Source organism: Pogoniulus pusillus, chromosome 3 (assembly GCF_015220805.1).
Source record: "Pogoniulus pusillus isolate bPogPus1 chromosome 3, bPogPus1.pri, whole genome shotgun sequence".
Taxonomy (NCBI): Eukaryota; Metazoa; Chordata; class Aves; order Piciformes; family Lybiidae; genus Pogoniulus; species Pogoniulus pusillus.
In genome coordinates, this window is record NC_087266.1 from 26,367,804 (window position 1) to 26,392,465 (window position 24,662).

At 39.5% G+C, this 24,662-nt stretch overlaps 1 protein-coding gene across 5 annotated transcripts in view; it reads left to right on the forward strand.

Moving 5' to 3' along the window:
• Positions 1 to 1,609: 1,609 nt before the first annotated feature.
• Positions 1,610 to 24,662, forward strand: part of NBEA (neurobeachin) — a 527,236-nt gene continuing 504,183 nt past the window's right edge. For all 5 annotated transcript variants that reach the window (XM_064173040.1, XM_064173052.1, XM_064173047.1 and 2 more), the window contains exon 1: positions 1,610 to 2,254. In XM_064173040.1, the coding sequence (XP_064029110.1) occupies positions 1,982 to 2,254 (273 nt within the window). In that variant the 5' untranslated portion in view covers positions 1,610 to 1,981. The remainder of the gene's footprint in view (positions 2,255 to 24,662) is intronic.

The following is a 24,662-nucleotide window of genomic DNA, read 5'->3' on the forward strand; positions in this document are numbered from 1 at the left end:
GATATTTCTCTCCAGGAACACTTTGTGCTTTCTTATCTCCCACAATCAATCTTTTGGGTTCTCCCCCGCCCACCCCCCCCCACCCCCCTCTTTTGCAGATTTCTGAAATAAAGTTGGTTCTGTGGTTCCCAGCTAACCATGATTTTAGTCGTGTGGCTATGCATAGTTAAGCATCTATTGACCTTGCAAACAAGTAAATGTAACATACTGCATAGTTAAGTATGTAGCGTTAATGCATCCCATTGTAGAGAGCTATTTCTTTTCTTCTTTTCTTGGTGGAGCTTAAAGCATCTGCTGTAATCCTGCATGATGTAGTGATAATGTCCTGCTAATTCACTGTGTTTATACATTTAAAAGCTGGATATAAGAGGACCAGCAATTCTTAAATTTGGGGTTACAGAAGAGACAGAATGAATGGTATTCTGAGACCAGGAGACAAGATTGTAAAGTTCAATTTACAACGACAGCCCCTATGAAGCCAAGATAGAAGAGGGGTGGAGACCTGCAGCAAAGAAAAGCCTGGATGAGGTACTTAGTGCCATGGACTACTTGACTGGCTAGGGCTGGGTGCTAGGTTGGACTGGATGATCTTGGAGGTCTCTTCCAACCTGGTTGATTCTATGAGTCTATATGCAGAGCAAATATATAGAACTTTATTCAAAGTACTTAAATAATTTCATCCTCTTCAAAATATCAGAGGTGCTTCTGTTTCTCTGATGATAATGGAAGGGCTTGAAAAAATACTCATCACCTTGAGGCATCACTGCAATGCTCAGTAAAACTGCTGGACATCTCTGTATGTAACACTATCACCAAGGGAAAGGAGTGAATGTATTAACTTTAGACAAATACCCCTCTGCTTGCAGAAGCACTACAGGAGTTCTCAGGGTTTCAGATGTCACGGCCAAGGAGATCTCAGCTAAGGAGACCTTGCACAACCCTTGACACCCTCACTCAAGTGTGACCCTTGTCAAGACCGAAGCTGCTAAACTCCCTCCACCTGAAAACGTCCCCACCCATGGGACATCCCTCCGATGATGTGTGATTAGTGTGGAAGGCACAGCAGAGACCACAGAGGCTCGAAAGCGTGGAAGCCGACCGAGAAGCCTAACAGGTCTCCCAGCAGCCCAGGGCCCCTCATCAGCAGGGTCCCTGGGGAGACGAGGAGGGGGCACTCCCGGAGATCGGGGCCTCCAGCCGGCGCCAGCTACCATGGCAGGGACCGCTAGCCCGCAGCGTCTGGGGGGCAGCTCAGCGTTTCGCTCCCCGCGCAGGGGGCGCCGTTGGGCGGAGGGGAGAGGCCGAGGTCTCGGCCAAGGGGAGATCCCGCGTCCAAGCCGGCAGGCGGACGCCTCCCTCTCTCTTCAGGCAGCAGTGCACAATCTCTCCGGAGTGGGTGGGCGCCGGACTGAGGAGGCGTGCGGTTCCCCGGCGGGAGGCGGTGGCTCCACACCTCAGCGCAGCTCCTCGCGCCGCCACGGTGGCAAGGCTGCCCCCGTGCACCTGCTCACCTGTCTGCCGGCCGGCTGGGGGGGCTTGGCTCGGCCACTCCCCTAGACGGGTTCGGCGCAGGCGCCCTAGCGGCTACCGCAGGCAGGGGGCGGCAACATGGCGGCGTGAGCGGCGGCGGTTTCGGCTCCACAACAACAGCGGCAGCGGCGATCGCTCGCGCCGCCGTCAGCCCCACGCGCTGCTCGCCTCCGCCGGGCCGCGCCTCGCCACGTTCACGGCACCCGCTCTGCCTGCCCCGCCTGCCCCGCGGCTGGGAGGCGGCCCCGGCTCGGCAGCCTTCGGCTAACGGGGCATCGGCGCCCATAATAATCCCTCATTATAGCGGAGCCGAGGAGCGGCTCCTGGGACGGTGCCTGCGCCTCGGGCCGGCTCCCTGCGGCCCCGCCGGGTGCGACTGCGGTGGATGCGCGGCTCGGCCCGGCCGGGCGGGGAGGCAGAGGCGGCAGGTGCCGGTAACGGCGGGGGGTAAATGGCGAGCGAGAAGCCAGTGTCGGGGCCGGACCCGCAGCCCGCGGGACTCATCTCCGTCGGGGCCGGCAGTGGAGGCGGAGGCGGCGGCAGCAGCGTTGCGGTGATGGGGGAGCTGAGGGCGTCGGGCTCTGGGTCTGTGGTGCTCCCCGCGGGAATGATTAACCCGTCGGTGCCGATCCGCAATATCCGGATGAAATTCGCCGTCCTCATCGGACTCATCCAGGTCGGGGAGGTCAGCAACCGGGACATCGTGGAGACGGTGCTGAACCTGGTAAGCGGACGTGCACCCCGCCCCAGTGACGCCCCGGTGGGCATAGGGCCCCTGGGCACTGGTCCGCGTACCCCACCTCCTCCGGGAGCTGCTCCCTACAACCCCCCTCCGCTTCTGTGCAACCCGAAAGGGACCTTCATTTTCTCTGTCCCTGTGTCCCTCCTACACGCATGGCCCTTCCCCAACCATCTTTCCTTCCCAAATTCCTCTTGTTCCTCTCTCTTGTTAATGCTGCGACCTGCATGTCTCCTCGTTGTGCATGTGACAGAAACCCCTTCAGCGCTCCCTAAACTCCAAGCAGGACCCTACCTAGTACAGATAGGCCACTTCCCCTTGTCAGTGCCTCCCCCCCAGCCGCCTCCTGAAGAAGTGGAGTATGTGCAATTCACAATGTAAAAATTCAGGAGATTAAGTAATTTATAATTTCGGGTTCTGGACGCTGCCCAGTGACCTAGCGGCTTCCTCATTGGAAGGACAGTGGTGTGAATGTAGTATCAGTTTTTAACTGAAATACATTATAAAAAGCAGCCTGAGCTGGTATCTTTTCTTAGTGGCTGAAACATGTGAAAGGTTTAACCCTGTTTTCTCTGAGCTTGCTGAGTATGTTATGTGGAGGAAAGGCGGAGAGGGAGATTTTTGCAAGGATTTAATAATATGCTTTTATATCTGGAATAAAGAGTTACTTGTATTGAAGTATTGTATTGGGTTGCTTACATCGTAATAATCTGTCGTGCTTTCCCAAGCACATTCTTGTCTGCAAAGTGCTGCTGCTAATTTTGTTTAAGGTCTGTGCATTACAGAATACTATCATACGCTGGTAAATAGCTTGAAATAAGAAAATGCTAAAATGTAGCTCCTTAGTCATCTGCTCACTTCATGGAGTGAAAGAGTTACTGCAGGACTGTATGACTTAATGTTTTTGCGCTACCTACACCAAAGCCTTAGGAACCTACAGAAGCTGAAGGAGTGGATCAAAAAATGAATCACTTTCAATTACGTGCAATTTGGTGCTGCTCCTGAATGCAAGATTTGCTGCAGCAAAGCTTTTGAAGCAGTTCAGTCAATTAAATATCCACAATTTTTGCATATAAAATAGGACAGAAAAATGACTGCCCAAAACTGAATGGCAGTTAATTGAAACTGCCTTTGTTTCAGATGAGTTTAATCCCTCTAACCGTCCCTCAATTTATACAAAGTCATGTAGAGAATATATTTTCTTTCAAACACTTTAAAAGGATGTGTTCATCTGTTTGACAGTTATTTGCATTTGACCTAGCATAGATTGAATTGAAAAGCTGCAGCATGCAGAGAAAGACATGGTCTGGTCAGATAATTTTAATATTTATTACTTATCTGAACACACAGGGTTAAAGCCCTAATAGTTTTGTGAATCTGTCAAAACAGTAATCTATTATATTTTGCACTCCTTTCTTCAAGCTGTTTGACACAACTGAAACGTAATTTTTTTTTTTTTCAAGTATGGTATAAGTCATCATAACTTTATTGGATTATTACCTATTTCTTTAACAGCACTCCAAAGAAGGGGATGACATGCAGTCATTTTATTAACTTGCTTTGTGCAGATCATGACAAACACAAAGATATTTAAATCTTTTCTGGTTGTCTTTCTTTCATTATTGTTACTGATATTTAAGCTTATTTTAATTCTGGCTGTTAATTCATCAGCAACTGGACTCACATTGGCTTGTCTGGGGGAGGAGGTTCAAATGGGTTTTGGTATTTGTGTCAACACGTAGTGCTTGTTACAATGCTTGCATATAGGATTTACCTGCTAATAAGTTCCTATTGCTGGAAACAATGCTCATATTTTAAAATAAATGCAAGAGTGCTTAACAGTTCTCTCAGCATTGGGAGATGTATATGAATGTGAAACTGCTTGGGAGTTTGCTGCAGTAGCGATGCATTCTGGATCAGTCATTACTTAACAGATGGACTGTAATATACAATAGTCAGTATTCCCACAGCAGAGAGAGGTTATATTGTGTCTGTTGATCCTTTTGCTGAGTGCAGTGAATGGGTCAAACTTCTGCTTGTATTTTTGAAACTTACATTGCCTGTATATGAAACAAATGTAGTGAATTTGGCAGATAAAAAGTAAAGCTAATGCCATATACCTGAACTACTAAAAAAATTATCTGATTCTGCATTAAGGATTTCAGTAGTGACTTTAGGTAAAATACATATTCATGGTTTAGAAGCATTTTTTGAGGGGTGTTTGGGAGTGAAAAGAACTTGATTTTTTTTTTTTTGGAGGGGGGGGTGATATTGTATTTTTCTTCAGCCTTTAGTATTTATGAATAACTTTTAATGCAAGTATTGTAATGAGTGAACAATGCTTAAAGAGCTGATTTCAGTTTGATGTTGGTCTCCAAGAGAAATATTGCCCATACTATGACATATTTGGTATCTATAAGCTAATAACTTTTTGGCATTGTAATTCTGCATGGCTGAGACTTCTTTTATTGTCTGATAGAACCAGAAATTAAAAATAGAGATTTCCCCCCCCCCCTCCCCTCCATTACCTGAGATTACTGCTGTCATCTCTGTAAAGCTAAAGTAAGTCAGTTCAATATTTCTTCATGGAAGCAGTAGCAAATGTGTAAGGCAAAACTTTGGTTTGTCTTACCCTTGTCACAGAGATGGTTACCATTCTTTCTTGCCACATTTTTATTTTAGTTTCCTTTGAAAAAAAAATACCTTTAAGTTTTTGGTGGCCCCACACTGGTTACTGTTACTAAATTTAAGACTTACTTTATGTAGTACATTCTGATCTTAGTGGACACAGTAATTTATTGTATCTATGAGGTGGTGGAGTGCTTTCTGTGCAGTGCTAAAAGTCTTTTTCTCTGTCTAATGTGTTGCTGGATTTTCACTTTTGCCACCTTTCAGTTCAGACAGTATTTTGTTCTTGGGTATGCCTGTGCTGCCTATGGGATTAGTTGTTTCTTTTGATGCTTTTCTTTGTGACACTTATTTTCCTTCAAAATTAACCATGTGTTCAAAGTTCTGTTATACTAGTGAATTTATTTAATGGCGTTTCACTTGTTAGAGTTTCTAGTATTGCTTGTGTTACTTTTCATTATTTAACATCATAATAGAAGACATAATATATAGAGAGTTCAGCCATGAATATGAACTTCTTACAGTTATCCTTGGGAAAATCATGCTATTGTTAATACTGTGAAGGTCAGAAGATGCTAAGAGTCTATGAGCTGAAGGCCTTCCTGGAATGATTTTACAGAATACTGTATTATTTTTACTTTTCTAGAAATATAGCAAGGAATTCCTCATTGTACCTCCTGCATTCTTTCATGATGGTATTTATTTTGATCTTTAGCTTTAATATGAATTCCCAGTTTCAGCATGCACTTTCTGAGATGTATGTGCACTGACTGTTGTGTACTGCAAACTACCAAACTGGAAAAAGCTTTCCTTACAAACGATATAATCCTCTAGTTGCTCTTAGTGATTGCTCTTTGGCTGTATTTGACACCAGGTCTGTTCCTCTCTTGATGAGGAGGTCTTTCCCCATTGAACAGCTCTATTAGTTTTCTTAGGGTACTGTCAAAGATGTTGTTATTACTATGATAGATGTACTGCTTGATTTTCTACATATTTCCTTTGCATCTTGATACACTTTTGTATGTCTGATACCTATTAGACTGATTTTTAATTTAAAAATAAATTTTCAGTAAATATGATACTACAAGTGTACAGAATGATCTATCTCCACCATATTCTTCTACTTCAAGTGTATTTTTGTTCCACACATTTCCTAGTGCAAGATTTCCACATGTGGCTTTAATTAGTTTTTGTATAATATATCTCAAATGGCCTTCCATTGTTTTTACTGACTTATTCCTTTCATTCTTTGCTTTTTAAGTATTTTAAATAGTCTTGGTATTTTTTTCCTTCAGTGTATATTTTGAACTGTCTCTTTATGACCAGCTTTCATCAAATGTGACCACATGAATTGTGCTCTTTCTTAGCTTTTAGAAAGTTTGTTCCAGATTGAATTTCCTAGATTTTTTTCTTTTTCAGTTTTGTAGCAGTGGTTCTATGGCAGTGCAGAATAAGGAAGGTGTGGAACAGGAAGCCAGCTGATACTAACAAATTGTGACTGGTGCTGACACATGCTGCTCGTTTTGCCTTTGCATCTTGAACAGATGATGTGATACAGATTTGAACAGATTTCAGTTTGATACAGGTGTGTCTGACCAGCATTCTCCTTATACTCTCCTGAAAGCTTTTATGTATGTTTTGTCAGGCTAGAGGGTGCTTATAAGAACTAGGTCAAACACCAGGCATAGTTCAAAAAGTCTCTTGCAGTGCTTGTTGACTACAGCCCACGCTTCTGCCTAGCTCTTCTCATTTTCTTGGCTTTTCCATCCTGCTTCAGTGTTAGTCACCCATCACAAGAGGTAAGCCATTTTTTAGTGCTCTGTCACATTGTGTATATGTAGGAGTGGCATTTGCAGCTTCAGAAGAAATGGGTTGGATTGTTTGAGAGATCTTTCTTGCCCTACAGGCTTTCCATTGCAGTGGTCATAAGCAAAAATGTAAAGGGAGTCATAGATAAGAAAGTGGGTTTGGTTGGGTTTTTTTTTCATTTTTACTCCCTTTTGTTTGAACATTGGTTGAGGATCATATTGAGCTAATGTTGCCTTTTGATATTTGGATTCTTTGAATCCATTTATGTTTTTGGTTGATGCAACATCCTTGTGGCACAGTCCTGCTCTTGTGTTGGGGGAAAGAATCACTTTTGTTGTAGGTAGTACCTAACTGGAGATAGCAGTCCTTGTCCAAGTTATTGCCTGTCCCAGCAGGTCCCTTTTATTCTGTTCATATTATCTCCATACTGTTTCTGGATGTTACGTTAGAAACTACCAGAGCCATATGGAAAGAGCAGTATCCAATACAAAAGTCTGTAATAGCATTTCATGGGCAGCTATTGAGGAATACTATAGCTGTTGTCATTATCTAATTCTGGCATGGAAAACTTACAGAAAATCTTTGAATGCATGAATATTCATTTAATTTGTTTTAGTATAACTGATTATTTTTGCCTTTTAAACTGATCTTTGACAGGAGATCTTTATGAGTAGGAAGTTTGTTCAGTCTTTGTATCAGTCATGAAGCACTAGTGAGATCTCAGCAAGTGTCTTGGAATTTGCTGTGGTTCTGTTATGGAATATTGATACATTGATAACTTTTTAAAATCTGCCAAGGTGAGCATGTCACTGAGTATGCCTTACCACTTGACTCTGAATAGCTGGATAGCTATTTTCTTCTTAGCTTTACATCTGACTTGTCTTTACAGGATTCAGTTAATGGATTATAAGGAAGGTGAATACTTAAAGACTACTTTATTATTTTTATCACACTGAAGTAATAAAACTCCGAGGCTGGTATTAATAAAACACCTCCAATGTATGCCCTTTCTGCCTACTCTCACCTGAAACCCTACCTATGTTTTATTCCTTTGCATCAAGCAAAGGGTTAGCACCTTTCTCTTTCAGGACGCTATTTTTACAAAAGCATGACCTGATTCCCCATTTAAACCATGTGTTTTACAAGACTAAGCATTTGGCTGTGTACTTAGTTATATACTGTACTACTTTGGCACAGTCTGCTCTCAAAAGTCCCCTACCCACAGACTGGGAGGGAAAGTAATACACAAAAAAAGTCCCCTGGGTAGAGATAAGGAGCTTAGTCAGATGATATGATGTACAATTACCTTAGCCTGTTTCACAGAAAACCATGGCAAAAGCAGAAGCACCTGCAAAAAACAGCTATAAAACAACCTCCCTCAACCTACAGCCAGCCCAGAGGGAAAGACCATCAACCCAAACTGGAAGCAGCAACTGGAAACTTGTTACAATCCAAACTGCAAGCCCCATGATATATTCATTGCTCCAGTGAGCACTTTGGTTTTAAAGATGGCATGACATCATCATGGTATCAAATACTCACCAGCACATTCTATTAGCTAAACCCACAAGATACTCCACCCCTTGTTCTATACCATCTGTGTCATGCTCAGCAGCAATTAACATCAACATCCATCATGCATCATTCACTGTATATTCTCATTCAAAGTGAGATTGCCTTACAGTACACAACAGACTTCTTACTGCAGGTGCTCCAGAGCTGCATCCTGTTGCAGTACAGTTTGGATCAGTCCAAATGGTGGGGCTGTTTCCACTTTCGGGGCAGTTGATTCCTGTGACCCATTCCACTCCTTCCAGTGAAAGGAAACTCTGGCCTGCATTTTGGTGCTCATCCAGCTGTTGGGATCCCCTTGTCAGACCAGAAACATAGATAGGTTCCACTGCTTGTAGTTTGATGGCATCAGAGTACACTATGCATCTGTATCTACTAAAGCTTTATACTTTTGCAGATGGCACTTGTGAAGCCCAACTGTCCCTCTCCTCCACCTGGTTGCAGGCAAGGCACTTCTAATTCTGAGTGGAGTTACTTGCATCTTGGGAAGATTCTTTGGAAGTCACTTCCCAAGGATCAGAAGCAGTTCTTCTGCTCTTTTTGGGCTATCTCCCACTAGAATCTGAGGCAATGTTCCTTTGGGGAGAATTCCCTTGCACTTTGCAAACTCATGCAGCTAGGACTGAAGGGTTTTCGTCTGCTTCCCTGTGTTCTCCCCACAGACATATAAGTAAAACCACAGAATATAGTGTAGTGTATACCTCTCGGATCCTCCTCCTTAGACAGGGAAGTGCCTGTTCCCTGTAGCTGAAACACAGGACCATACAGTTGGGGAATAGGACATGTTCTTTTTGAGGATATGGACTTCCTGGGATGCTTCTCAGCTGAAACACAGGCCTGTACAGAGGAAGAGAGACCTTCCTCATTGTCAGAACCTGCTAGCCATTTCATCTGTTATTTGTCCTTGGCCATCTTTCAAGGCCAGGCATAAAGACTGTGCAGGCACCTCTGGCTCTTGGTCCTGTGATGACCCTGATTCATCCTAATCCTTTGCAAGATGAACTGCATTCCTTGTGTGTTTCTTTTTTCCAAACATGGGTGACTGATACTGACAGGCTGGTTCTTTGGTGCAGCTCCTGTGCCTGCTGTTGGGGCCTGAGTATCCACAGCGACTGCCTCTCTGCCTGTAGGTCCAGAGACCTCTTGCCCCCTAAGTATTCTGAACAGTGATGAGAAGGGCTCAATAGACATGGGCCACTTCCTTCTTGTAAAGGTTTGGTTTGGATTGCTGTGAATGATACAGTATTCAATATGTGATATTCAGCATAAAGATGATGAATAATTAAAAAAGACAATTATTTGTGGAGAGTCACATATTGCTTCCTTAATGATAGAAATATCTGTTTCAACTATAGGATTATGGTCGATTTCAGCTATTTGAACTATAGTTTCATAACTTCCAATTTATAAAGATTGTTAATGACATTAATCTCTGTTATTTTTGGTAGAGAAGCACTTCAACTTCTGATCAGCCTACTGAATCTGCTAAAATTTGTGTTCTGGTAATTTTTGTGGTTTAGAGTTTGTTCTACTGTTGAAATACATGGAATATGGTAATCTTCAATAAGTAAGTCTAAGTTGTCTGAGTGTTAGTGTCACTGAGATTTGTACCAGTGATATTGATTCTTTAATATCAGTGCAACTCTGTAATGTGACTGCCCTGCTTTAATTTAAAATTGGGTAGCATCAGTGAAATTGTTCCAACATAACAAAGCTTGCATAAATGTGAATGGTGCTTATCCTCTTCAGTGTCCTGTGAATGCATGACTTCTATATTTGGAAAGTTGTTTTTTTTTTCACTGCCCTTCTGTTTATTATTGGAAGCCTTTCTTAACTATGTGGGATAGGTTCTGGAATTCTCTGAGACAGGGCAAGTTATATTCACTTAGATATGAAATTGTTATTTGTATCATGCTTTTTAGTAATGCTTTTTCGTACCAGGACAACATAAACAGAAGGATGGAAATAATAATTTTTTGAATAGAGCGTTCTGTAATCCAGTACCAGTAATATGACACTCTAATCAGTTTTATGTGATCATACTTTTTTTCTTTTTAAGTCTTCATACTCCATGACAAATATTCAATTACATGAAATTTTCTAAATTATATTGACTTTTGACTGCCTATTTTAAGAGCCACTATTACAGGGTTTTTCATTTTTTTCTTTTTGATTTGTAGAAAGATGCGTTGACCATTTATAAACACAAGTAGGAATTTGGAAAAAATGTGTCCACTGATTCACAAAAGAACCTGTACAGTCTGTTGAAACAAAGACTCTTCTGTACTACAGAAAGAAATAGAAAACAGTAAGATATGATTTCATTAAATATAGAATAGTAACCACGAAATGCACATTTAAGCTAGTAACAAACTGGCTGAAGCCAAGCTGCGTCTTGGATTGCCGATGCCTGACAGATCAGAATTTGGTATTACTCTTCAGCAGTGCTTTGTGTAGCTTGCTACATCCAAAAAATATTTCTTGAACTAATTGTGAGATAAAACTCTTGACTGTGTCATATTTAATGTTAAGAAACTTCAATTAAAAATACTTTAAAAATCAGGGATGCATTCTTCCATAAAGTAGAATTTATGTGTTATACCTAGCAAAATGGGAAAGCTGTCTTCCCCTCTAATAGGACTTATATATATATATATCAGAAAGTAGCTACATTTTTTCAGCTCAAATTATGTAGCATCTCCATAATGTGAGGAAATACGATCTAATACATCTGAGTGTGTTATGCAGTGAAAATGAGCTTCCCAGTGGTCTGGAGAGTAGACTTGGAGGGTTCATCATCTATGCAGAAGGGCACTATCTGCAGCTGTTTAGTTGCAGGAATTGGAATGTTGAGAGAATGGGGCAAGAGCTGTTTGTGAAGTGAGAAGTAAAACCCAGTTTTGTAGAAAGCATTGTCATCCGTCTTCAAAGAGTCATTTTTATCTTAATAAATGAAACTTATCACAGGCCTCTGAAAGCTGCATTGTGATTAAGTTATGGAAAGAAGGAGATGAAGAGCCTTACTGAGTAGTGTGCTATACTTCCATGGCTGGGGACTTCTCTTTTGAGATTGAGAGTGCATTATAAACTCACTGTTTACCTGTCCAGTGGGGTAGTATGCTGTAACATATTCTTCCTTGATCAAGGAGTTCACTGATGTGCAATTGTCAGAAATTAATATCAGCACCTCCTCTTTTCCTTCTGTTACTCCAGTGAAATACATTATCTAAGTAAATTGGAAGGTGTGGTATTTGTGAGTCATTTCTGTGACTGATGGCTACTTCAGTGTTAATATTCATAGACTGAATAGCTGAAACTTAGGAAAACATTTGTGTAAGACTGCATTTGACTGAGTAAGGTGTTTCAAGCAAGATGCTCAGGAGGCTAGAGCTACTCCGTTCTAATTCTTTTTCCCCAAAGATATTTGTGAAGCCTCTGTCTGGAGCCTCTAGGGTTCCAAAAATTGTCTTTCCTGCTGCTGCTTCTGTGTCTTTGGCAATGGCACGTATGGCCTACAGAAGTCAGCTGGTTTGTTTTGGGTTTGTTTGGTTTGTTTTGTGCAGCTTTTAGATGATTGAAAAGACTTTCTCATCCACTCTGTTCCTTGTGGAAATATTAAATCCTCCATTGTATCTTTTAATATCTTTGATAGCATTATATGAATGCAGAAATACTTAGAAGAAGAGCCTGTTAGAGTTGTGTCTGCTGTTTGAGGCAGAAGTGAATTGAGTCCATCTGAAAAGAAGCTTCAGTATACTGTCCTAATAGCAACACTTTTTTTTTCTGTGTCATCAAAATCATGTCAATAATTATGCCTCTCCATTCTTCTTTTATGCTAATCACGAGATTCTCCTGAAACTTCATTATCAGAGCACTTTCATCAACTGGCAGAATGACAGAAACTTCAAAGAATTGTAGAATACCTGAAGATGGGAGGGACTTCTGGAGGTCCCTAGACTAAAATCTGTACTCAAACCAGGGTCATCTAAAGGAAGTTGCTCAGGATCTTGTCCAATTAGGTTTTTGATATTTCTAAGGATGGAGACTCCCATGGCAAGTTTTTAGCTAGACCTAAGTGGAGGTTTTTTATGCCCACTGCTACTTATCCTGTAGCTGGGTGACACAGAGAAGAGCCCAGGTCCGTTATCTCTACTTCTTGCCTGTCCTTCCCCCGCTTCCTTCCTCACCAGGTCCCCAAATACACACAGACATATATAAATACTCCTCAAACCTTTCTCTTCTTAAGGCTAACAATCATAGTTCTTCTCAGCCTTTCTTTGTGTGTCAGATGTTAAAATCCTTAATCATTTGGACACTTAGATAATATTTGTTCTCTTTGCACAGATAACAGTACTCCTTTTCCAAAAAGTGGGAAGTAGACTCTGCAAACCTTTTAATTATAGCAACCCTTTTCCTCATCTTGCGGTAGGAGTTGCAATTTCTACCAGAAATAATCCTGTCAATATTGCTGTGCTTAACCCAGCAAAGGACAATTTGCACTACATGCAGCTAAGAGAGAAAATAGACCTTCATGAGCCACCACAGCAAGTGTTTGCTTTTCATCTGTTGTGTCTGCTTGTTAATAGATAGTCCTGGATGAAACACACACACCTGAGAGTGTCTGTCAGTTCTGCAGATCCCAGTTGTAGGTAACCTTTCTTTCCTGGATTTCAGAAATATAAAATGTGGCTGAATATATATGAAGTTAATTTAAATGGCTTAATACTGACTTAAACTTTGTGGCTCTTAATGTATACTATAAATACTACCTTCTTCAATGAATTAGCATGAACTGAAATTAAACTAGAAGAGTTGTCATAGTCTTCAAAGTTACAGGTGCTCGATATCAGAAGGGAAAAAAAAGCTAATATTCAGTATGAAGCCAAAACTGTTTAAGTTCTGCCCTGAGTTCAAAAAGAAGAGATTTGTGACTTTGTATGTTGTCTAATATTTATAGAGTAAATGTTCAATAGCATTTTATGTGTGTATATGTAACTTAAACCAATGTATTAAGCAATGATACTTGTGTAAGAAAATTTTCTAGTTCATGTTTCATGCAAAGAAAATAATTTGTTCAGAGTAACTTAGGGGGTACAATAATAAGCATATTGTGACTAGAACAATGTGTAGGCTTGACCACTGAGAAGTCAGTCATTGATAGTTGATACAATACAGTATTTCATATTTTAAAGATAGTGATCACTGAGTAGGAGTTGGTACTGTCTTCAGAACAGGCTGTTCTCCCATCAAGTAGTCAATATGTATTTCCTAAAACCTAGAAGTGGGTTACTCCCATTCTTAAAGTTGTCATGATTGCCATTATTACCAATATGAATATAACAAGAGAAAATTAATTATAGTAAATAGCTGATGTGACTTTTTGTTAATAAAAAGTGGTTAAATTCTATCTAAGAAGAAATTGGGATCTGCTAGCTGTGTTGCATTTCCTGGTTAATTAAAAAAAAAAAAAAAAAAAAAAAAAAAAGAGAGTTTTCAAGTCTTTTCGCTGGGCAGTGTAGTTTATTAAGCAAGCTTTAATTTTTACAGGAACCAAGCAGCTTAAACTATTAAGAGTCATTTGGTGTGACTATAAGCAACAATTAAAGGCAAAGCTAGGAAAGGGGGAAAATGAAGTTTCAAGTGGATGAGGCTTGACCATATAAGATGATAGCTTTTAGACTGTCAAACCTGGTACTTCTTCAGTTGCTTCTGTTTTAAGAGTATAGCTACCAAAAATAACCATTTAGGTAAAGTTTAACTATTTGGAAATTACATTGCTGAAAGGAAGCTTTACATTTTAAAAAAGCTGTTAGCGGCATGAGTCAAAAGTGCTGAATACAGTAGGTTATCTTCTGTTCATCTGGATTTATGGAGACCTTGAAATGACTGGCTATATGATGCTTTATTAATTTTTGACATGTAAGAGGGAATTCACACCATCTGTTAATACAAGACTCAAGCCTGCATTTGGGCTTCAGAATGTTTTAAGTGTTGAACTTCAAGAAATTATTTTCCTAAAACTAAACTTCAAGCAGATAAGAAGTTTCAAAGTGTAAATAGAAAATACTTTCCTAGTCCAGGTTTAGGCTCTCGGATTGTTTACCATGGTGTTGGCTTGCGGTTCTAGCCTGTCCTCTGAATTGCTACGTATAGTTGTAATTGAGCTCTTCTGCTGCCCTATTTATGACATACCTGGATTTTCAATGTGTTTTAAGTCAATCAAGCTCTGTTTTAGCCAAAACTTACTTCTCCCTGAAAAGAGAGCAGTGCATAATATATTTCCTTCTAGCTGAGAGCAATCCTGAATTTGTCTTGTATCAAAACTTGACATTGTCCAGATGTGCAGAAAAAGAAGTAAGAAGTTTGAATTGTTGATACAATCTAAATCCTTTCTGGAGGTCAGAATAATTTTAGGAGCTCGCTGGAATTGCAGTAGATTTTAGGGCCTCCTTGGTAAGGAACCTGGTTAGCAACCTGCTGCTGGCCTGCTAACATAGGGATTCAGTTTCCTGAACTGTGTCCATGGTCATGTTATGGCTTTATATGTTACTGTCTCATAAAGTATTGTATTTCCCCCAGACTCTTACAGGTTCTTGAGCTTTTGGGGATTTGTGATATTTTTGAGGATGAGGATTGTTTTTTTTTTCTTAAGCAATACATCTGAACTGACTATACGTTTTTGAAAAATCTTGAGTTTACAAATTTTGTACAGTGTTGAATTTTTGAAGAGGCAACTTATGTCCTAGTACAAGTAGGATGTGGTTCAAGCTGCAGCTGACAGTGCAGCCAATGTAAATTTTGATTTTAAAATTCCTTTAAGAAACCCTAAAGATTTCCTGTGAGGTAGAAGGGAATTGCTTGTGGTCTAAAAACAAATTTTGACTTAAGAAAAACTCCTTGACATATCTATTTATTTAGAAAATTTAAATATAGCAAAATAGTCCATGCTTAGTGCAGCAAAATGAGATCTTTAAAACACTACAATGAAAGGCTGCTGAGGCATTATTAAAAATTAATACTGCCTGGTGAGCTATTGAGAAAAGTAGCATTTAGCAGTAATTGTTAATGCATTTTGGTACTGCTATAGTCTAAGTATCTTCCAGCTTCTTAATCTTCCAGTTTCCCTAGTAATATTTTTAATTGTCACTATTTTCTTCTCATATTTCTAAGTTAAGACTAACTGTTCTGTGTCAATAGGTTTGTGCTGTAACCAAACCCAAAAACCGCATTAAATCTTGTTGTTCTAATCTGTAGAGAAAAAATAGTAAGACTGATCTTTAGGGAATGAAATGTCATAGAAAAAAATGACTGTTGTGCTTTTTGGGGACAGTATCTGGGACAGTGCTCAGGTTTTGAAGGTGCTTGTTTTGAGGTGATTAAAGTGATATAGTCCTGATCTCAGAGAAGGCATTGAGTTTGTGTGGCAGGATTTTGGTACTGGCGGGAGGTGGCTGTAGGGGTAACAGAGCAGAAGTTGTGGAGAAGAGGGAGAATGAGACCAACAACTCAGTAGACACCAAAGTCATTGAAGGAGGAGGGGAAGAAGGTGCCAAAGCAGAGATTCTCTTTCAGTCTGTGATGAAAACCAGGGTGAGGCAGGCTGACCCCCTGCAGCCCATGGAGGTTAGTAGTGGAGTAAATATCCACCTGTAGACTTGTGGAGCACCCCATGCTAAAGTAAATGGATGCAAGAAGGTAATGGTGGAGAGAAGCTTGTACTGGAAAAGGTTTGTTGTTAGGACTTGTGAACCCATGGAGGACCAAGTGCTGGAGCACTAAGGGACTATGTCCTCTGGAAATTAACCACGCTGCAGAAGTTGATGGAGGACTGTATTATGGGAGAGATGCCATGCTGGGTCAAGGAGAAGAGAGCAAGGAGAAAGGAGTAGCAGAGACAATATGTGATAAGCTGGCTGCAACATCTATTCCCTGTCCCTGCGTGTTGCTCAGGAAGCAGAGAAAATGGGTAATGACGTTGAGTCCAGGAAGAAGGGAGGGGCAGGGGTGTTTTTAAGATTTGGCTTTGTTTTCGAATTCTTGTACACTGATTTGATGGATGATAAATTAATTTCCCTCAGTTGAGTCTGTTTTGTGCATGATGGTTGTTCCTGAGTAAGCTCCCTGTCCTTATCTTTACCATGAGCATTTTGTTACATCTTACCCTGTCCAGTTGAGAGGGGGGAGTGACAGAGTGGCTTGGTGGGCTTCTGGCATCCAGACAAGTTCAACTCACTACAGGGAGAGAGATTATGTTTAAATTATATAAATATTTTGAAATATAGCTAAGAAGGTACAGAAAAACCTGTGGGTGGGTGAAATATTTTAATTTATATTTTTAAAGAGAATTACAGTTTTATGCAGAGATTGATCGATAGGCACTACTATTCATTTATCTGTATTTCAACAAACAGCTGGTTCTCAGCTTTTGAAATCTGTAGACTTTCTTCATTGTGTTGACATTTGCAGGGGTAAGGTATAATTAAAAAAAGAAAAGTGATTGAGACTTTTGAGGTATGAACAAGTTTTAGTTATGCATAGTGTCTGTCCTGGGTGTATTGCTGTTTCTGATAACACCAGTAGGTTCTGACTAGTTAGAAGAACTGGCAGTGGTACACAGCTATTCAGCAGCTCCATTGCTGCCTCTAGAAGGTCTTGTTTAACAGAGAGAAATCTGCTTGTTTTTTCATGCAGACTGCTAATGTCTCTTTTCATGTACATGAAGCTATTTAGAGACTTCTTGGACGACAGTGCGTATACCAGTAAACAGCTTGTATTAAACTTTCTGTGTCACTAATCACACATTCCACTTCAGTGCGATGTGGAGGGAAGTACTTAATGATTCATGCTCTATTGCTTTTACTTACACATGTAGGGATTATTTCCTACTAACTAGCACCCGTTGTGTGATGCATCCACTGGAAATGCCCAGTATTCACAATGAACTTGAGTCTTGTGGGATTTAAGTCTTCTATTTACGTTGTACTTTTCAAGTCCTTTACTGGACAGAAAAAAACACTGTAACTGTTCTCTTTTTTTTTTTTTTTTTTTTTTTTTTTTTTTTTTTTTTTTTTGAGAGAGGTCATAGTAGTTGAGATGTTTACCGTGGCTTGGAATATTAAGTATGTATCAAAGATGAAATTAAATGTTTTCAAGTCTTATCAGGCAGCTACTGCTATTTAAAACTCTCTTGTATAGGAGAAAATTGTAATTTATTTGTTACAGTGATTGAATGGGAAATTGCAATTAAAATGTTAACAAATGAACAGAATCTTTGTAGCTCTGTATTGGTTCTGGATATGTTCATAATGCACTCACCTAGTTTTTAGTTAAGCCTTATACTGCCATATTACAGTTACTGTGAAATTTACTGGAAGGCTTGAAGATTTTTCTAACCTTTTTTAGAAGAAAGGATTGTGCTGTGTTTGAACTCCTTTCTTATCGCTAGCATTTCGTATTTTCTTATTTGATTGACTGCCAGAGACCAGTATATGTGTGTATGTTCTACGTGGAAGCATTTGTTTGTCTTTATCTGTCTTTCTGTCTTTGATAGCTAGGCTGTGTGTGGATGCTTACATACGATTTTCTTTGTGTAGGTGAGATTAACATTGTTTAATTCTGCGTGCTTTTGAATTTGTAGAATCCTTCCTTTTTCCATTGCACAGGGCCAGTTAAGGCTTTCACAGATGTCTGGCACATTTAATTGCAAAGTGCCATTGAACTGCACATGCATTGTTCAGTTGGATCATCTTTTCTTATTTAAAAATTCATGGCAAAAATGAAAGAAAATGGAATGCCTAGTGAGCATCAGGAAATTATAAATGTAAATATAAGCATTTGGAGGCACTTCTGCAGTATGAAGAAAATGGTAATGTAGCTGTTATTCAGTTTTGAATCACAGAATTCTGAAGCCTTAAAGACCTGTGAAGGCTGGTCAAAGTTAGAAAATAAGGAGCCTTGGATCAGTTACAGACTATTAAACCATGACTCACTGAACAATTTACAATGGAAGGCCTCTTACTAGTAGTAGCCAAAACTGAGAAAGCATGTATCCAAGTCTAGCATGGTGGAACATATGCAGATATAAAAATATGATACCTTCCAAAAACTGTGAGTTTTTGTTGTTATTCACGCTCATGGGAGAAAAAAAAAAGTTTTATTTTCCTTTCTAAAAACTTTAAAGCTCCTTGCTTGAAAATTGTGGCTTTATTTGACCTGTACAGTTCTTTTGAACTCAATAGAGAGTTGCCTAGAGAGTAGCCTCATGGTTGCATTGGTGACACATTACTAACAAGTGAATAAAATTTGCTCCTTTGAGATGAAGGGACTCAACAGAGCTGTACACAGTAAAAATAAACCAAAATTTAAAAAGCTATGCTGATGTAAGTAAGAAGATAAAACTGGATTAAAAAATGGATGTATCTGTTTACTGGGGCAATATCAGTTGTTTTAGACATTTATTGGCCAATGATTGGTTGGACTTTCTTCAGAATAGAAATTTGAATTAATGTGTTTAAACATTTGTTTTTTTCAAAAATTGTTTATCACCTTCACTATTGATATATGATTGCATTTTTAAAGTCTTATTTTGATCTGCATTGGTAAAGTTCAGTGTTATCCTTGATCTAAGTGATGTTGAACATTGGGTTACGGCTTTACTTTCGCATTTAATTGTCATGGAGATCAAGTATTGAAGAAACATTTCAATTACTCTGTGGAGTACTGGCTAGATACTCTTGTTGAAGGAAACAGAAACCAAGTATCTGGTGCAAGCTTCCATTCTGTTGTATTTGTTTTTTGATCTTGCCTGTAGGCTCATTAGATTAGATTTACATTATATTCTCCCTTCAGCTTCCATAGCTTCACTATGACAGGTTATCTGTAGCTAAAATGATTGCAGTTTCTTTTCCCAAAACACTTTGTCACTCCTCAAAGTGAGTGTCTAACCTACTGAATGAAAGTAAGGCTAGCATTGTCTTCTGTACTGAGTAAACAGGGAAAAAAATACCTTTTGTCCTATCCTTCAGCTTTTATGAACATCAAAGCTGTGCTTTCTTACACATTCTGGGGCTAATTGTTTTTTGAGTGATTTTTTTTTAATAGGTTTCAAATGAAATATAATCAAATATTTCTAGCTCTGCATTCCTTAAGATGGAAACATAATTTTCAAATAACATTCATAGAGTATTTTAGTGAAATACTTCCTTCTGTAAAAATCCTGCATATGTTTACATTAATTTCACTAATCTACTTTTCATAAAGAACAATGGAAAATTGATTTCAAGTTGTTTTAATTTTATTTAAAAAATATTTTATAAATACATTCTGAGAGTCAAGCCATTCTTTTAAAAACTCTGTAGAATGCCAAATCTTTTAAATAACATTCTTTGACCTAAAAAATAAAGCTGGAAATTTGCACAATGCAATAGTGAGTGGATATCAAGAAGTCTCAGCTGTGGGTGTGGTCTGTAAAAGTTTTCACTCCACAGTGATTTGTGATAGACAGATCTATGAAGAGCTAGAATTAGATTACTAATACAAATTTTGCTTTGAGAGAATGCTGTATTTTAGGCAACATCAGTAAAAGAAAGAAGTTAATTTATGCCTTATCCTGGTGGATTGTAATTCTTCATGGATTTTTATGTATTTTCTTATGACTTCTGAACAACAAAAATATCCTTCAAAATCATATAAGAAACTAAACAAAGAGTTTAATGGCTCTAGTACGTTTTATTTGAGGGCATGTTTTCAATGAACATTTTAAACTTATGTGATTAACATCTAATAGTAAGGGGAAAATGTTTTACTTGTAGGCTTATGCAAATGCATATTTTGATTCATTGGCATAGATGCCAATACAACTTTTTTGTTTTACAGGAAAAACTAATGTGTATGAATTTTTCCTGAAGCTCTAGTTGTTTTTCTATATTTAAGAATAACTTTTTTTATGTTTCTTCATGAAAACTCTTATGGCAGATAGGTCATCATGTTCTGTTAGGTAATTGGTGGAGGAAATAATTATGTGGTGGAGGTAGTCCAAGTACCATTTTTTGGAATGTAACTCCAGCAGATTAGTTTTATTGAAGAGAGCAGATTTATGAACCAGAGCAACTTTGAATTATAAGATTTATACAGTTCTGAAATATTGATCCCAGATTTGTTGTCCATTAACATAAAAGCCATCCTTTAAACCTTTTAAGTGTTTCCTTAGCCAAAGAAGCAGTACTACATGAGTACGTTCATGTATGGGTAACATGTATCTTGCACACTCAGGTTACTAACTGAATTTCATATTGATTTAAGTGTTCAAATACATCACTAAGCATCTTGTGCAACTCTTACCTCCATTGGCAAGTTGTAATTTACTGTCAGTGCTTAGAGGGAGCTAGGAAGGGTCCTCCTTTAGCTTGAATGGTTTATGGAAATAAAAGGATGAATGAGAAAAAAAACTTCACACTCAGGAATTTCTCAGTTTCAGTATTTATAAAGCTGTGTTCCAAAATTACTTTGTGTATTTCTCTTTTCTGGCTGCATTAGACATTCTTGCTGTAACAATGTGTGCCTGTATTGCACTAAAGTTTGATTAAAGAAGGTCAAGGGAGGACATTCTCCCCTTCTGCTCTCATGAGATTTGTGTTTGGAGTCTCCAACAGAAGAAGGATACAGAATTTTTTGAAGTGGATCCAGAGGAGGGCCACAAAGATGATTGGAGGCCTGAAGCACCTCTCTTGTGAGGACAGGTGGAGAGAGTATGGATTGTTCATCTGGGAAAAGAGAAGGCTCTGGGGAGACCTTATAGCAGCCTTCCCACATTTGAAAGATACTACAGGATAGCTGGAGAGGGACTTCTTACAAAGGTATCTAGTGACAGAAGAAGGGACAATGGCTTCAAACTGTAAGAAGATAGATTTAGAATAGATATTAGGAAGAAATTCTTCTCCATGAGGAACTGGAACATGTTGTGGAGACTCCAATCCTGGAAGTGTTTAGAGCCAGGTTGGATAGGGCCTTGAGTAACCTGGTCTATTGACAGGTGTCCTTGCCCATGGTAGGGGGCTTGGAACTAGGTGAACTTTAAAACCCCTTCCAACCCAAACCATTCTATGATTTATTTATTTTATTTAAGTAAAAATACTGAGGTTCTTGGCATATTTTCATGCCTGAATCTCATTTTGTAAGTCGTAAGCCACCCTGTAAATACTAGAACATAGTGATAAGGTTTTCTGTAAGCCTTTTTTTCTCAAGACTAAGAAAACCCAGTTCACTCAGCTTTTTTTCATAAGATGGGCTTCCCAGTCCATCAGTCACCTTTGTAGCCCTCTGTGGATCCTCTCCAGTCTGACCGTATCTTTTTTGGGTATCGAAAACCAAAACTGAACACTGCATTCCAGATGTGGCCTGACAGTTGCTGAGTAGATTGAAGTAATGATGACTCTCTCTCTGCTGGGGATGCCCTTGTTGATGCAAACCAGCCTCCTGTTGGCTTTCTTTGCTGCAGCAGCACACTGGTTTGTATGTCCTTGATTTGCAGTTTGTGATTGCAGAAAAGAAGTGCCTTCCTGTCTTCACTGCGATGGGCTTTTTAATTTGAATAGCTTACTTATTTTAGTAGTAACTAAACAGTATGGCAGTCACTGATTCCTTAGTTGCAATGAAGTTCTTACATCGGAGGGTTTTCTTCAACTTGATAGCCACAACATAGTCAAGGGTTTGACTCATAGAAACTACAATAATTGGTATTAAGGTGGTGGTTGAAATTGGGTGTACATAATGTGGTTCTTAAAAGTGGAAATTTCTGACTGCAAAATTCAGACTCCTAGTAGAGAGGGGGAGGCCTTTTAGAAGGAGGATGTACTGATAGATCCATGTAACTGACTGATGCCATTCCAAATTTAAAATATACTATCACTACAAAAGATATGCTCCAATGCTTCAGTCCCTTGTAGTAAGACATCAAGAAATTCTTTTAAAATGAGAAGGCTGGTTTAGAACTGTAAAGCAAGAAGCTAATTTATTTTTCTTTCCTCCTCGCTGTAGTCTCTCACCCTACAAATTGAAATAAAAGAAAAGGCTGGCCAATCTGAGAATTGTTTCCATATTTTAATTTTTTGAAATACATCATGATTATTCCTTAAACACAGGCAGAAGGCCTGTGCTTGGTATTATAGCCAGCCATCTGTTGTAGAACCCCACTCTGTGGGGTTAAGTAATTTCTTTTTACAGCTTGTTTTAATTGTCATCCCCTTCTCATAGATTACCATATTAGTGTAGTTTCTAAAATTCCTTTTTTAATATGAATTTATAAGCCACTTAAAACCAATTTTTTTTTAAAGTACCTCAGAATGTGATTCTTCCTTCTTTACCGAAGACTCTTTCAGTATCTGAAGAAAAGTTAATAATTAGACTTTGTTATACTCTTAACAGGAAACTTGGTTTCTAAACACTGGTCAGGCCACACCTTGAGTACTGTGTCCAGTTCTGGGCTCTTCAATTCAAGAAAGATGTTGAGATACTGGAACATGTCCAAAGAAGGGCAACAAAGCTGGTGAGAGGCCTGAAACACAAACCCTATGAGGAGAGGCTGAGGGAGCTGGGGTTGTTTAGCCTGGACAAGAGGAGGCTCAGGGGTGATCTCATTGCTGTCTACAACTACCTGAAGGGAGGTTGTAGCCAGGTGGGGTTGATCTCTTCTGCCAGGCAACCAGCAATAGAACAAGGGGACACAGTCTCAAGTTGTGCCGGGGGAAGTCTAGGCTGGACGTTAGGAGGAAGTTCTTCACAGAGAGAGTGATTTGCTGTTGGAGTGGGCTGCCCAGGGAGGTGGTGGAGTCACTGTTGCTGTAGTTGTTCAAGAAAAGATTGGATGAGGCTCTTGGTGCCATAGTCTAGTTGACTGGACAAGGCTGGGTGATAGGTTGAATTGGATGATCTTGGAGGTCTCTTTCAACCTTGTTGATTGTACGATTCTATGATAAAACAGACTTCTTTGAAGCCAGTATTGCACTTCAGGTCTCACAAGATTTTTTTTTTTTGTTTATCAGCATGAAGTTCCTGAAACCTCAGCTATGGCCAATGCAGAGTAAACATGCTACCATGGGCATACTTCAAACTGCTTTCATCAGCACCTTCATTCCTTAGGAGTGATTGTTAGCTGCAAAAATACTCATCTCACTGCTAGTTGTTACTTGCTATCCCAAGGTCATCTTGGGTCAGTGATCAAATTGCAGCCTGTGTATGCATGGCCACTTGTAGCAGACATAATTTCTGATCCCTTTATGCCCAAATATATTTCAGTTTAACATGTTCTTGAGATCAAATACCTTCAGAGTGCTGCTTGCACTGTTCTCCTGAGATGGTTTTTTTTTGCAAAATAGTGGAAGTATCATCGGGATTATCAAGTCTTTACCTCCAAGTTGGTTGTTATTTATCAGCTGTTTTGGAAAGTTTATTCATGTAGATACAGCAACATGGGCCTATCAACACTGCAGAAACAGGTTGCTCACCAGTGTAGTGTAACTTTGATAAAGACCATGTGCCAGACATTTGTCTTGTGTTCAGGATTATGATGCACATGTGAATGACAACACAACTGCGTTGTTTTTCTTCCACAAAGCAGAAATCTGAGTTTGTGCCCTGAAATAAATCAGTCCTTGTGAATAGTGTATGAATATTAGTTTGCCTATCAGACATTACCTTTACCAAAGTGATGAGTTTATAAGAAAGTGTTTAAGAGCTTGTAAGAAAGATGGAAGAATAGTTTTTACCAGGGCTTGTTGTGAAAGGACAAGGAGCAATGGTTTTAAACTGAAAGAAGGTAGATTCTGAATGGATATGAGGAAGAATTTTTTTTATGAGGAGGACAGTGAGAACAAGTTGCTTAGATGAATTGTGGATGCCACATCACTGGAAGCTTTCAAAGTTGGACAGGACTTTGAGCAACCTGAAAGTGAAAGATATCCTTGCCTGTGGTAGGGGGAGTTGGACTTGATCATCTTTAAAGATCTCTTCCAACTCAAAACATTCTGTGATTCTGAGCAAATAAGACACTATATAAATAGAAGCTGCAGCCTGCCCTTAAGTTTTTTTCTGTGGGATCAATTCTTCATTTAGAGCTCAAATGGAGCGTGCAGCCCTGTCTACTCAAGGACTTTAGTCTGTCTTATTTTATTTCTACTAATTTCTTGGTTACTAAGATTTGAATGTAGTCAGTGTGGGGAGAGGGAAGAGGAGGAGTTAGAGAAAGTGCTTGTGACCCTGCTTGTGACTGAGTAGAAGCTTAAATGCCATTGTTGTCTCACTAAGGTAAGCCTGTTAGGTAGGATTTGCAAATCTGTTGTGTATTTGCAAGACTTGCTCAGAGGATAAATAGGATATCTTTTAGCTGATC